This window comes from Bos taurus, chromosome 2, assembly GCF_002263795.3.
Source record: "Bos taurus isolate L1 Dominette 01449 registration number 42190680 breed Hereford chromosome 2, ARS-UCD2.0, whole genome shotgun sequence".
In the NCBI taxonomy this organism is placed as follows: Eukaryota; Metazoa; Chordata; class Mammalia; order Artiodactyla; family Bovidae; genus Bos; species Bos taurus.
Genome location: NC_037329.1, coordinates 86609541 through 86625137, shown reverse-complemented (window position 1 = coordinate 86625137; position 15597 = coordinate 86609541). Strand labels below are relative to the sequence as shown.

The 15597-nt window shown below is 39.3% G+C and overlaps 1 protein-coding gene and 1 long non-coding RNA gene across 7 annotated transcripts in view; one reads left to right on the top strand and one right to left on the bottom strand.

Annotated features, from left to right (window-relative positions):
- The window catches only part of PLCL1 (phospholipase C like 1 (inactive)), a 368258-nt gene that overhangs the window by 62304 nt on the left and 290357 nt on the right, over positions 1–15597 (bottom strand). For all 6 annotated transcript variants that reach the window (XM_059875834.1, NM_001191279.2, XM_059875839.1 and 3 more), the window contains 2 exons: positions 12650–15124; positions 6696–6899 (listed from right to left, as the gene is read on the bottom strand). In XM_059875834.1, the coding sequence (XP_059731817.1) occupies positions 6696–6899; positions 12650–15124 (2679 nt within the window). The remainder of the gene's footprint in view (positions 1–6695; positions 6900–12649; positions 15125–15597) is intronic.
- The window catches only part of LOC132343174 (uncharacterized), a 44050-nt gene continuing 33973 nt past the window's right edge, over positions 5521–15597 (top strand). Inside the window, exon 1 of the long non-coding RNA XR_009491871.1 lies at positions 5521–5661. This is a non-coding gene — a long non-coding RNA (uncharacterized lncRNA). The remainder of the gene's footprint in view (positions 5662–15597) is intronic.

Below are 15597 nucleotides of genomic sequence, written 5' to 3'. Positions count from 1 at the left end.
AATACATATGCTATAATATAATTTTAATAGCAATATAAGATGACTTTTAAGGCTGAATTTCTAAAACCCTCAAGGGGAAATATTTCCAAATATTAAATTAATCAATGTTCAGTAAGGAATAAGACCACCTCAGGTCATTAGGGAAAAGCCAAATTTAGGGGAAAAAAAATTGTGCAGATGAGCTCAAGGTCAATGTTTTTGAGAGTATTTGACTTTACTTCCTGATGATAAGTAGTAAAGTTTGATGCATTTGGGTTGACTTTCAATAAATGTAGGGTACCCGGCTGCCTGATTTGTTTCTTTTGATACTGAAATAAGCCAAACATTTATATCTGTTCAGAAATGATTTCAGGTTGTTTTTCTATTCTAAATATAATCTGTATTTTTTTAGTGGTTACAACATTTCTTCTTAGATGGCATCTATACAGCTGGGCTTCCCAGGTAGCACTAGTGGTAAAGAATCCACCTGCCAATACAGGAGACTCAGGTTCAATCCCTGGGTCAGGAAGATCCCCTGGAGGAGGAAATGGCAACCCACTCCAGTATTCTTGCTTGGAGAATCCCACAGACAGAAGAGCCTGGTGGGCTACAGTCCATGAGGTTGCAAAGAGACAGACATGACTGACTGAGTACATACAGTTTATTACCACTTTTGAGACATTTCTAAGCAACTTAAGTCCAAGTTGAACACACAAGCTGTTCATTTTGGAATACCTGCCCCCTGAGGCTATGGTTTTTCCTGTGGTCATGTATGGTGAGAGTTGGACTGTGAAGAAGGCTGAGCGCTAAAGAATTGATGCTCTTGAACTGTGGTGTTGGAGAAGACTCTTGAGAGTCCCTTGGACTGCAAGGAGATCCAACCAGTCCATTCTGAAGGAGATCAGCCCTGGGATTTCTTTGGAGGGAATGATGCTAAAGCTGAAACTCCAGTACTTTGGCCACCTCATGGGAAGAGTTGACTCATTGGAAAAGACTCTGATGCTGGGAGGGATTGGGGGCAGGAGGAGAAGGGGACGACAGAGGATGAGATGGCTGGAAGGCATCACTGACTGGATGGACATGAGTCTGAGTGAACTCCGGGAGTTGGTGATGGACAGGGGCCTGGCGTGCTGCAATTCATGGGGTCGCAAAGAGTCGGACACGACTGAGCGACTGAGCTGAACTGAACCGAACCACCACCACTACTAGGCAATAAACTCTAGATTTGTCTTTTGTGTTAGTCATCCAAATAAGTTTTTATTAATAGTCTGTGTGGGGCTTTTTAGGCTTTATTTTTAGAAGTTTTAGGCTTGCATCAAAGTTGAGCAAAAAGTACAGAGAATTCCCATGAACTCTCTCACTCCACCTCACCCCGTTTTCCCCACTTAACACCTTGCATTAGTGTGGTACATTTATTACAATTGATGTGCCAATATTGACACTTTATTATCAACTAAAGTTCATAGTTCACATTAGGATTAACTCTTTGTGTTTTACATTCTATGGGTTTTGACTAATGTATAATGGTGCAATCCACTATTATATTATTATGTGGAATAGTTAAACTGCCCTACAAAAGCCCTGTGATTTTCCTGTTCATCCCTCATTCATCCTATCCTGTCCCCGGCCCTTGAAGCTACTGATCTTTTTCCTGTCTTCATAGTTTTGCCTTAGAATGTGTGTGTGTGTGTGTGTGTGTGTATCTGTGTGTGTGTGTGTGTGCTCAGAGTGTCTGACTGTTTTCAATCCCATGGACTGTAGCCTACCAGGATACTATGGAATTTTCCAGGCAAGCATATTGGAGTGGGTTGCCATGTCCTTCTCCAGGGGATCTTCCTGACCCAGGAATCAAACCTGTATCTCCTACCTTGCAAGTGGATTCTTTACCATTGGGCCACCTGCAAAGCCCTTTGCCTTAGTCTATAGGTTTCCAACTATATGTGTAAGGCAGGGAACAATTTGGCTAGGGTAGTATCATAGAGATAAAACACAGGGGATTTAAAGGTTTTCCATAAAACACATTCAGAGATAGTATGGGAACTACATTATTTCACCAACTATATAGATGAATTCATTTTCATTTTATCCAACTGACATTAATTGATAACATACTATGTGTCAGCAGTGTTTTAGATGCTAGAGTTACCAACAATAAGCAAGGCAGACAGTCTCTGGCCTCCTGGAATATATAATCAAATCGAAGTAAAGGGAAAAGGACAAAAGTCAGGCATTTTTCAACGCTGCTGAATAAGATAATGGAAATCAAATAGGGTTATGTGATAGAGTGAAAGCTGGAGACAGTGGTTAGGGAAGCGGGAGACCTGGGTTTGATCCCTGGGTTAGGATGATCCCCTGGAGAAGGGAAAGGCTACCCACTCCAGTGTTCCCATCTGGAGAATTCCAAGGACTGTATAGTCCATGGGGTCGCAAAGAGTTGGACATGACTGAACAACTTTCACTTTTGCTTTTCTCTGAGGATATGACACTTGAGCTAAGAATTAAGAGATAAGCAACCGAAGAGAAGAACATTCCAGGCAGAGAGAACTGCAAGTAAAATGGCCTGGATATAGAAGCAAGCTGAGTCTGACTGAAGAAAGCAAGCCCACAGGGCTGAGTGAAGTGCACAGAAGAGAGTGTATGGAGGTGAGGCTGGGAGCAGCAAGTGAGATGGGAAGGCAAGGCCAGGTCATAAATAGCCCTGTAAGCCAGAGAGGAGTTTTAGTTCTGTTTTCATAGGAAGCCCCTGGAGGCAAGAAAGTGATATGATCTATGTTTTCAAATGATCACTGGATCTGCAGAGTATCTTAAAAGACATTTATCTTAAAATAAATACTAACATGAATAAACAAGAGCACTAAAGATGTCAACCTATACAATGCAAATCCTAAAGTAAAAAGGGTTTTTGACATCATCATGGCATGTGTCTGGCCCATATCTACAGCACCTCCTTAAAGAAATAACCAACTGAGACATCAGCAGTATTTTTGGTCATGTCCACAATTGGCCAAGTTTAACACTTGGTAAGGTCAGATGGTAAAGAATCTGCCTTCAATGGAGAAGACCCAGGTTCAATCCCTGAGTCAGAAAGATCCTCTGAAGAAGGGAATGGCTATCCACTTCTTGCCTGGAGAGTTCAATGGACAGAGGAGCCTGGCAGGCTACAATCCATGGGGTCACAAAGAGTCGGATACGACTGAGCGACTAACGCTTACATGTTATGGACAGCCTATGCTAGCTATAGGGATATTTACTCTCAACTCCCTACCAAAATGAAAAATCTTTTCCAAAGGGAACTATAAATGAACATATCATTAGAAGTAGTTCTGCTTTCCATGGGAATTCTCTGGTGGTTCCAGTGATTAGGACACGACACTTTCACTGCTCAGGGCCGGGGTTCAATCCTCAGTCAGGGAACTAAGAACCCACAAGCTGCATAGCACAGCCAAAAAATAAAATTAAATTAAAAAGTATTTCTGCTTTCCACTAAAGTCTTTTATTTTAAACTTTGGAAAACCATGGTGTACCTGCAATTAGAAATTACATTTTAAAAATATGAATGCGATTTGGCCAGCAGGTGTGGTTCCAATACCACGGGATACTTGGGGATATGAAATGAAAACTGGCTAACCACAGTCCAGGTGCTTTCCTGCTTATTGCAGGCCCAGCTCCAGGGAACCAGGCTCCCCTCTCAGTGAGTGATTTTTCTTTCTTAGCTTACAAAGGGGACTGGAGCAATAAGTGCTTCCACTGTCTGTCTCTATGGCAGTAGGTACCCTAATGTCACCTCTTAGATGGCAACTATAGCTATTCACTGAATAGCTTTCAGTCCCTACTATTATGATAAAAAAATTTATTTCGTGAAAAACGAGATTTAGGTAACAAGCAAACTTCTTCAACCATGAAGTACAATTTGTAAGAGGTATGATCGTTCATAAGCAGAATAGACTCTGTGGGCTTTTCTTTTTCAAGTGTAGGGTATTTATTCCCAATATCACTCTTCTAGTTGTTTTTGAATGATAAAATAGTATCATTTTCTTAACACCTATTTTTATTCAATTATGAAAATTAGTCAGGTTCATCGTTAAGAGTTTGGTAAATACAGAAAAAACACAGAAAAGCATGTGCAAGAAAATAAAACTCACTCTCCTTATTTAAAAATAATCACTATTTTTTTTGTATCTTTTTTTTAAATTTTATTTTATTTTTAAACTTTACATAATTGTATTGGTTTTTCTAAATATATTAATACCCTGCTAACATTTTAGATGCATATACATACAAATACAATTTAAATGCTATAGTGTATATTTTTTTTGCAACCAGACTCTCTCACAAAACATACTATGAGGAGTTCTTCACATCATCAAATATTCTTCTAACACAATTTTAATGGTTTTAAGGAAGTCCATAATACGGCTTACTATATTTTAGTTAACTTATCCCTCTGAAGTGAAGTGAAAGTCATTCAATCACGTCCGACTCTTTGCGACCCCATGGACTATATGGTCCATGGAATTCTCCAGGCCAGAATACTGGAGTGGGTAGCCTCTTCCTTCTCCAGGGGATCTTCCCAACCCAGGGATTGAACCCAGGTCTCCCTCATTGCAGGCAGATTCTTTATCAGCTGAGCCGCAAGGGAAGCCCCACTTATCCCTCTATGTTGACATTATTAACCACAGATGTTTATGTACACGTCTATTGGTTTAGAGTAAATCCCTGGATATGAAATATATGGATCAAATAGGATAATCATTTTAAATTATATTGCCAAATCCCCTCCAAATTTACCAATTTATTTTCCCACTAGAGGTAGATGGATGACAGTATTCATGTACTTAAGAGGTACTATTTTAAAAAGAAAAAAGTTGTCAATTTGATGGAGAGGGGAAGTATCTCATTACATTTCTTTAATATCTTAAATTTAAAACTTGTTTTAAGGTTAAACATGTTTTGGGGGCTTCCCAGGTGGCACTAGTGGTAATGAATCTGCCTGCCAATGCAGGAGACATAAGAGCTTCAGTTCGATCCCTGGCAGGGGAGATCCCCTGGAGGAGGGCATGGCAACTCACTCCAACATTCTTGCCTGGAATATTCTTGCCTATTCTCCCCATAGACAGAGGAGCCTGGTGGGCTACAATCCATAAGGTCGCAGAGTCGGACACAACTTAGCACACAGCATAGCATGTTTTTAAATTTTCATTATTTTTGAGGGAGAGGAGATACATAAATTGCCTGTTCACCTCTGAAGCAAAGACTACTTGTTGTCCCCTAACATCCATTCTCTATTTTTTAGTAACAGAAGAAATGATTTTTAGTTGAGCACATAGCCCTTTAAAATAGAAATATTTCTGGGCTTCCCTGGTGGCTCACTGGTAAAAAAAAAAAATCTCCTGCCAATTCAGGAGACATCAGGTTCAATCCCTGATTGAAGAAGATCCCACATGCTGCAGAGCAATTGAGCCCAAGCACCACACCTATTGAACCTATGCTCTAGAGCCGAGGAGCCACAACTACTAAGCCCAAGCGCCGCAACTACTGAAGCCCATGCACCCTTGTTGCTATGCAACAAGAAAAGCCATCACAATGAGTAGCCTACACAGTGCAACTAGAGAGTAGCCCCTGCACGCTGGAACTAGAGAAAAGCACACCCTGCAATGAAGACCCGGTCTAGTCATAAATAAGGTAATTAAATAATTTTTTTAAAAATTAAAAAATACACAAAATAAAGTTATTTCCCATTCTTCTTTGCAGGTATATGTGTCTATGTGCCAACTCCAGGTTGATAAAATAAAATGTGATGCACATTTTTTCATGTCCTTAAAGGGAAAGAATAGTGCCCTCTTTTTCCTCTTCATCATTCCTGATGGTTGGAACGCAGGTATTATGGCTGGAGCTTCAACAGCCATTTGGACCCTGAGGATGGTCTAGAGATGGTGGAACAGAAAACTAGAGGGAGCCTAGATTCCTAAGAATTTTATAGAAGTGTCACCATGAATGGCTGTGAGATTTTTATGTGAGAGACTATACTGTTAAAGCATGATTGGTTTGCATTTTTAGTTTCGAGAAGCTGAACTTAACCTGGGCTGATACAAGATTTTTTTTCTCATTTTTTTTTCTTATTGATTTTTAAATGCTCTTTCTATTTTAAGATTATTTACACTTCATCTGGTGCACATGTGACAAATTTTCCCAACTCTTCATTTGGTCTTAATTTTATTATGGAGTTAGGATTTGCAAAAATATCATTATTCTTAAATTTACTTGATATTTAAATTCCATTATATATTCAGAAAAATCAGATAATAGTATTAGCCTAGAAATATAAATTCCAGAGAATTATTTTGTCTCAACCATCATAAGGCAGTACTGAGGCATAATTTTACTTCCTCTAGGCATGTGATTAAATGGTTATATTGCAGGCTAAAGTTATTTAGATAATGAGAAATTGTGTATACTTTTGAGGTCTTAGTCAAAATGTATTCTTTGCTAAAGCAGAGATTTTCCAGTTTTAATCCGTGGAGCTCTGGGTTCAAAGCTTTGTCTCAGAGGTCTCCACTAGGGCTTAGGTGGAGCTGAGTGGGCCACTTCTGCCTGGCACCCCCAGTCAAGGTTTTAAAGGCAGTCATTCTGTGTTACTTACTGAAGTTTCATAAAAGAGGTCCTGCAATATGATTTCCTCCCACACAGACAAGAAACAGAGAGTAACAATTTCCTACCAGATCATAAGCAGCTAGCATCTTTTTCTGCATATCTGGAATTGCCCCCAGAGGCTCTAGATAAGGAAAGTTGTCTTTCATCACAAGAGAGACGGAGGGAGTATTGTCACTGGTGATGAGCCGAGAAGACAGGGTCAACAGGCACTGCTTCAGACTGGCAATTGGAGGAAGTCCACACAATTCCTTAACAGACACTATGGCATTCTGTGTGGGAGAAAACATAGAATTACACTTCTGACCATAGGACACCACCCTGAGCACTTCCAGTACACAAAAGTACATTCATTAGAAGTATACCCTTAAATACATGTGTAATTTGAAGCAAACCGGATTATAACCAACCCAAAATACTATAATATACATGGAGATAACACGTAGAGCTAATTAACAATTACATTTCATCTTTAACCAACTTTTAACAACTGCTACAAATATGCCACAAAGCAAAGGAGATTATGACCTAAGGTTACACAGTACCTCTCAAAGCAGGGCTTTGGAATATTCTGGAATATCTGAAATATTCTGGACAATGCATACAAGTTAACACTGACTGATCATGAATATATTATTAAATCCACATCATGATGATCACAAAAGCATGTTACTGATTGTACACTGGAGTGCATCTCCTTTGAGATTTTACCCACAAGGTAGCAGGCTGCTGCTGCTCATCACCCTCTTTTCACATAACCATCAATGGTATCCCTTTGTCACTCCATCAGAAACGCACCTGACAGACGTGCATAAAACACACTTTATGTAAAGCTACAATTGTCCATGTGACAGGCTTTTCAAAGAATATTTGAAATAGCAACTATGCCTATTAACAATGAACAATACCTAACCTAGCATGCCTCATGAATTTAGTGACAATGATGGCATTCATTTTTATACTAATTAGGCTCTAAATAATCCTTTATGTTGAAATGAGATAAGTTATGCTAACAGAAAAAAATTTATCCATAGCCAAATCTCCTTAATATGTATTTTAAACATATAATACATGTAAAGGAGATATTTCAAGAATTATATGGAACTGTATAAAATCTACTTCAAATATATAAAGTTAAGTGTAGAAATGACTTATAACTAATCCAACACAGGGGGTTATAACGGTTGCAGAATTATGTCAGAAAAAGCTAGATCATCAGTCGCTCAGTCGTATCCGACTCTTTGCGACCCCATGAATCGCATCACGCCAGGCCTCCCTGTCCATCACCCAACTCCCGGAGTTCACTCAGACTAACGTCCATCCAGTCAGTGATGCCATCCAGCCATCTCATCCTCTATCGTCCCCTTCTCCTCTTGCCCCCAATCCCTCCCACCATCAGAGTCTTTTCCAATGAGTCAACTCTTCGCATGAGGTGGCCAAAGTACTGGAGTTTCACCTTCAGCATCATTCCTTCCCAAGAAATCCCAGGGCTTATCTCCTTCAGAATGGACTGGTTGAATCTCCTTGCAGTCCAAGGGACTCTCAAGAGTCTTCTCCAGTACCACAGTTCAAAAGCATCAATTCTTCGGCACTCAGCCTTCTTCACAGTCCAACTCTCACATCCACACATGACCACAGGAAAAACCATAGCCTTGACTAGACGAACCTTTGTTGGCAAAGTAATGTCTCTGCTTTACAATATGCTATCTAGGTTGGTCATAACTTTCCTTCCAAGGAGTAGGCGTCTTTTAATTTCATGGCTGCAGTCACCATCTGTACTGATTTTGGATCCCAGAAAAATAAAGTCTGACACTGTTTCCACTGTTTCCCCATCTATGTCCCATGAAGTGATGGGACCGGATGCCATGATCTTCATTTTCTGAATGCTGAGGTTTAAGCCAACTTTTTCACTCTCCACTTTCACCTTCATCAAGAGGCTTTTTAGTTCCTCTTCACTTTCTGCCATAAGGGTGGTGTCATCTGCATATCTGAGGTTATTGGTATTTCTCCCGGCAATCTTGATTCCAGCTTGTGTTTCTTCCAGTCCAGCGTTTCTCATGATGTACTCTACATATAAGTTAAATAAACAGGGTGACAATATACAGCCTTGACGAACTCCTTTTCCTATTTGGAAACAGTCTGTTGTTCCATGTCCAGTTCTAACTGTTACTTCCTGACCTGCATATACATTTCTCAAGAGGCAGATCAGGTGGTCTGGTATCCCCATCTCTTTCAGAATTTTCCAGATTATTGTGATCCACACAGTCAAAGGCTTTGGCATAGTCAATAAAGAGAAATAGATGCTTTTCTGGAACTCTCTTGCTTTTTCCGTGATCCAGCGGATGTTGGCAATTTGGTCTCTGGTTCCTCTGCCTTTTCTAAAACCAGCTTGAACATCAGGAAGTTCACGGTTCACATATTGCTGAAGCCTGGCTTAGAGAATTTGAGCATTACTTTACTAGCGTGTGAGATGAGTGCAATTGTGAGGCAGTTTGAGCATTCTTTGGCATTGCCTTTCTTTGGGATTGGAATGAAAACTGACCTTTTCCAGTCCTGTGGCCACTGCTGAGTTTTCCACATTTGCTGGCATATGGAGTGCAGCACTTTCACAGCATCATCTTTTAGGATTTGGAATAGCTCTTCTCGAATTCCATCACCTCCACTAGCTTTGTTCGTAGTGATGCTTTCTAAGGCCCACTTGACTTCACATTCCAGGATGTCTGGTTCTAGGTCAGTGACCACACCATCGTGATTATCTGGGTCGTGAAGATCTTTTTTGTACAGTTCTTCTGTGTATTCTTGCCACCTCTTCTTAATATCTTCTGCTTCTGTTAGGTCCATACCATTTCTGTCCTTTATCGAGCTCATCTTTGCATGGAATGTTCCTTTGGTATCTCTAATTTTCTTGAAGAGATCTCTAGTCTTTCCCATTCTGTTGTTTTCCTCTATTTCTTTGCATTGATCGCTGAAGAAGGCTTTCTTATCTCTTCTGGCTATTCTTTGGAACTCTGCATTCAGATGTTCATATCTTTCCTTTTCTCCTTTGCTTTTTGCTTCTCTTCTTTTCACAGCTATTTGTAAGTAAGGCCTCCCCAGACAGCCATTTTGCTTTTTTGCATTTCTTTTCCATGGGAATGGTCTTGATCCCTGTCTCCTGTACAATGTCATGAACCTCATTCCATAGTTCATCAGGCACTCTATCTATCAGATCTAGGCCCTTAAATCTATTTCTCACTTCCACTGTATAATCATAAGGGATTTGATTTAGATCATACCTGAATGGTCTAGTGGTTTTCCCCACTTTCTTCAATTTAAGTCTGAATTTGGCAATAAGGAGTTCATGGTCTGAGCCACAGTCAGCTCCTGCTCTTGTTTTTGCTGACTGTATAGCACTTCTCCATCTTTGGCTGCAAAGAATATAATCAATCTGATTTTGGTGTTGACCATCTGGTGATGTCCATGTATAGAGTCTTCTCTTGTGTTGTCGGAAGAGGGTGTTTGTTATGACTAGTGCATTTTCTTGGCAAAACTCTATTAGTCTTTGCCCTGCTTCATTCCGTATTCCAGGGCCAAATTTGCCTGTTACTCCAGGTATTTCTTGACTTCCTACTTCTGCATTCCAGTCCCCTATAATGAAGAGGACATCTTTTTTGGGTGTTAGTTCTAAAAGGTCTTGTAGGTCTTCATAGAACCGTTCAACTTCAGCTTCTTCAGCATTACTGGTTGGGGCATAGACTTGGATTACTGTGATATTGAATGGTTTGCCTTGGAAACGAACCGAGATCATTCTGTCGTTTTTGAGATTGCATCCAAGTACTGCATTTCAGACTCTTTTGTTGACCATGATGGCCACTCCATTTCTTCTGAGGGATTCCTGCCCGCCATAGTAGATATAATGGTCATCTGAGTTAAATTCACCCATTCCAGTCCATTTCAGTTTGCTGATTCCTAGAATGTCGACATTCACTCTTGCCATCTCTTGTTTGACCACTTCCAATTTGCCTTGATTCATGGACCTGACATTCCAGGTTCCTATGCAGTAGATAACGTTAATATTTGGAACCTACTTTTATAATAGTGGTTAAGGTGACCCACTGCCAATCATAAGTTTACAATCTAAGTATTTGTATGTAATATAGTATTTTCCATTATAGCAATTTAAAATTGATTTTAAGCCCATTCCAGAATTTCTCTGTGAAATAATATAAAAATAAAGTTTTCACCAAGTCATGGTGTGCTGTTCCACATTAGGTGACTGAGAATCATGAATGATTATTGGGTTTTGGGGGTGGCTAATTATGTATTTAAAGCTCAACATTCCCATTTATTAAATGCAATATTGGGAAAATTACTTAACCTCTTCAAGCTTGTTTTCTATTTTGAATGTAGGGATTTCTGGTGGTTACTATTAAAATGTTAACTAAAGGATAAAATAAACTGCATTGAAAAATATTCCTCTCCTTTTTTGTTCTCATACACAGACTGCTGCCGCTTCTGCCAAACAAGACCTCCTTGTACCTTGTAGGAACTTATTAAGCATTTGTTGTTTGATTGTTTCTCAGTAACATGAGCCTAGAATAAGTATACTAAATAGTATTAAAGAAAAAGTTTTCAGCCATCTCTGATTATAAGTATTAATGAAGGCAAGAAAACTTAATTGAATTTCTATATGATGAGACTGGGTAATTTACATTCTCTCTAATTTAATTCTCATAATAATCCTATGATGTAATTATTACTATTTTTCTCATCTTATGAGGAAAAAACTGACGACCATATATCCTAAATAATTTGCTCAAAAATCACACAGTGATAGAATTTAATCCAGAATCCATGTCCTTTCAATTAAAGCACAACACTAAGAGACGACTAGTGTTGTTGAATTTTATTAGTTTTTTACTTGTTTCATGGAAGATAATTATTATTATTGTACACTTAAACAACTAAAAAATAATAACAGGCATTACATGTTTTATATGGCTTTAAATACCTTCTATGTTCTTATCTGTAAATATTTTTATATATACTTATATTAGTATGCATGTGTCTGTATATACAAAATTTTGTATATTACATGCACATATACTATTTTATATATTTTTTTCATTGTTTCAAATACATATTCCCATATATCAATTTACTGTGTACTAAGGACATTTAGTGGAGAAGGCAATGGCACCCCACTCCAGTACTCTTGCCTGGAGAGTCCCATGGACAGAGGAGCCTGGTGGGCTGCAGTCCATTGGGTTGCTAAGAGTTGGACACGACTGAGCGACTTCACTTTCACCTTCCACTTTCATCCATTGGAGGAGGAAATGGCAACCCACTCCAGTGTTGTTGCCTGGAGAATCCCAGGGACAGGGGAGCCTGGTGGGCTGCCGTCTATGGGGTCGCACAGAGTTGGATACCACTGAAGCAACTTAGTAGCAGCAGCAAGGACATTTAGTGTATATATAAAACATTTTGCTACATTGATTCTCTATTAGTTGATTTAGTTCAGACCAGGTTTAACAAAGCATTCACAATTAGAAACATAAAACATATCTGTTTTGCAGAGTTACAAATGTAGGAAAAAAAACTTATGGTTACAGGGTGGAGTAAGAGGGGAGAGCTAAATTGGAAGATTGGAATTGACTACATACTACTATATATAAAATAGATAACTAATAACAACCTACTAAATAGCACAGGGAACTCTACTCGATACTCTTCGATGGCCTATGTACAAAAAGGATCTAAAAAAGAATAGATATACATATATTTATAACTGATTCACTTTGCTATACATCTGAATCTAAAACAACATTGTAAATCAACTATACTCCAAGAAAAGTTTTTTTAAAATATATGTTTTATCACAGGCAATACTGAACTTAATTCAGAGTACATGGGTTTATACACCCTCTGTGATAATTTTTTGAGGAATCAGATCATTAGTAAAAACACAATGTTCAACGTTCACTGGTGAGAGAAAGATCAGAAGAAGGAGGGGTAGGGAAGAACAGTATGGGACATTTCCTACCTGCATATTTTCTCTCATATCTATGGCTTCTCGTAAGGGATGAACAGCTACCTTAAAGATGTCATCTATGTTTTTAAGACCAATATTCCTGAGCATGGTACACTCCCGAACTTTCTTCCCCATTCTCACTGAAAGGCTGCGCTTCTGTGGTTTTCCTCCTCCACTTCTATTAGTTATTGCTATGTGGACAAAAAGAGTTACATGCTCCATGATGTCACCCACAAAGGAACGGAGGGGAACATGCCGATATCCAGGCTGCAAGCATTCAAACGGTATTGTATATTGCCCTATAAACTCATCCCCAATGTAGTCATCATCCAGAACCACAAAACGGATCATGGCCAGTTCAGGCAGGTTCACTTGAAACTCAAATGTCTCATCAAAAATAGGATTATCACTGTTTTGTTGTACAGTTTTAGTTCTTTGTTCTGAACAGTCCGCTGGAATTCCATGTATCTCTATACACACATAGGGATCTATGACATCCCCTTTGGCACAAGCTCCCTTGGGCTTTGGGAAGTTCTGACCACTGATAATCTTAATATGAAGCACTAGAGGAGACACCCCAGGTACAATGCCCTTTGTGTTTGCACTGAAGTAAGAAACTTCATCTCGCATGATGGACGGCCTTAGAACGTAACCACAGCCTCCATTCTGAAGAAACCAGCCAGTGTGGAGGTCCATCATTGGACCTGGAGTCTGAAAATTCATTGCCACAATCTGACAGCCACAATTCCAAAAGTCCTGTGGATTCAGGTTACTGGAATCAATTCTCATGGCGCTTGGATAGATTCGTGATAAGAACTTCTTATTATAATTTACAAAATCCTCTGGGTATTCATTTGCAATTCGGCTGGCCTCTGTTTCACTAAATGAACAAATTTCCCAATAGTTTTGGCTTTTCATAGATAATTCAAAATCCCTGTACTGAACAGATTTACAGATAGATACCAAGTCAGAGAGCTCCCTACACAGCAAGATCTGTTTCTGCTCACCATTGTAATCTACTGACATCCTTCGAGACATTTCGGCTTCTTCATCTTCATCTGTAACTTCTCCTTCTAAAACATCTGTATCAGAAGGCAATTTCTTTCCTTTCACAATGATCATTCTTTTTAATTTTTCTGGTGATGGGAGGTAGGATTCTGACAGCAAAGGTGCTTCAGTATAGAGTTTACTGCCAAAGACCTTTTTCATCTGTTGGACCATTACCTTCTGCTGTGGTAGGGAGCAGTGATTCCCCAAACAAAGAATGAGTGGGTATTCAGAAGCCACAAAGGCAAATTTATTTATCACCTCTATGACACTTCGAAAGGAAAGGTGTGTTGTCATGTTGTTTCGATTACAAAGGATCGGTTCGTTGTCTGAGCCATCATTTACATCAAGTTCAATGCTGCGACAGCCCATTTTCAAAGCTCTAACATACCCATTAATATCAGCTGGTCCTCTGAACTGGTCTTCAATGAGATAGGTGTTGTGAGAGGCATTGATGTAATAGTGAGATAAAGGCTGGGTCATGTCTTGGGCAACCTTACTTTGTTCAGGATCAAAAATGTTACATTCTGATGACAACAAATACTGGGTAAAGCCATCAATTGCAAGAAACCCTTTCTGACGTCCTTCTTCAGAAAGTTCATATCTCCGAATAATGTCTAAGCACATGTCCTCAGTGATATGGGTGACTCCTTGCTCAGCTTCCAAAAAAAGCATGAGATCATTGGCATCCAAGTATTCTTTGTTTTTTGATATCTGCACAAGTAAGAAATACACTTCCGGCCTGGTGCAAAGTTCACAAAAAGCTTCGCAAAACTCCTCTTCCGTCACTCGAGTTGTCAGTTTTTCTTTGCTCTTCTGGATTTCTTTAAATTTTAGCCTAATCTTGGACTCCTTCAGGGTAGGGTTGAGTTGTTTTATTAACTCTACAGAGGTGTCTTCCAACATAATCCCATTCCCATCGATATCTGCTGCTTCAAACACTGTCTTCAACCACATGAACCTTGGTGTGTTCTGGTTGCCCTCCATAAAATCGAGGGGTTGCTTACTTCGAGAAACCAGATACCGCAATCCTGACACCCAGATGTTTGCTACGTCCGCTGAATTGGCCACTAAGTCCAGAGACTCGTAGTTTTCCCCGTGGAGGATGGAAAAGGCACAATCCTCACAAATCTGATCAGCAAGGCCATTGTTTCTAAATGTTTCCGTGTTTTTCCCCAGTCGGATCTCTTTTATGGCAGAAATATCAAGCTTAGCTTTCTCGAGGTCTTTCTTGGAAGGTTCCCAGCGAAGAGCCTGCAGGTCTGTGTCCAGAGTGAAGAACCGGTTGTAAATGCGCGAATTCGGCCGCACTTTCTTCAGTTCACAGCCAGCCTGCATGAAAGTGATGCAGTCGCTTGCGCTGCTGATTTTCTTTTCCGACGGCATGCTGCTGAAAGACACGGTTTTCTTTCTTCCACCACATTTTTGGTTTGCAGGATCCTGTAAAACAATTTGAAAATAATGAATCAATTTACTTTACAAAATAAACAAATTCGGTAACACTCTATGAACGCCTCAGATTCCATTCAGATATTATGATTATTTGGACAAAAGCTAGCCTAAACTTTACTTTTGTATTGTTTCAGAAAGAAGAAATTTTCCCCAAAATTGTGTATATTAGGTTCAGGAAAAACCCATTTTTTCAATGTCTGTGTGTTCTTTGAAATGAAATTAACTACAAATCACTCTTATTTGTTCGTTAAAGCAGATTTCCTAAGATCCTCTACTTGTTGGTACTTAAATAACCTTGCTCAGTCCCTATAGATATATGAAACAAATAAAGCTAAATTTCCTTAAAAAGTTGTCTTTATTTACACTTTGTTACAGTTTAATTTTTATACTTAAAATTAGTTCAAATAAAAATTTTTTTACCTTACCATACATTACATCAAAAAGTCCCTACAATATAGCTT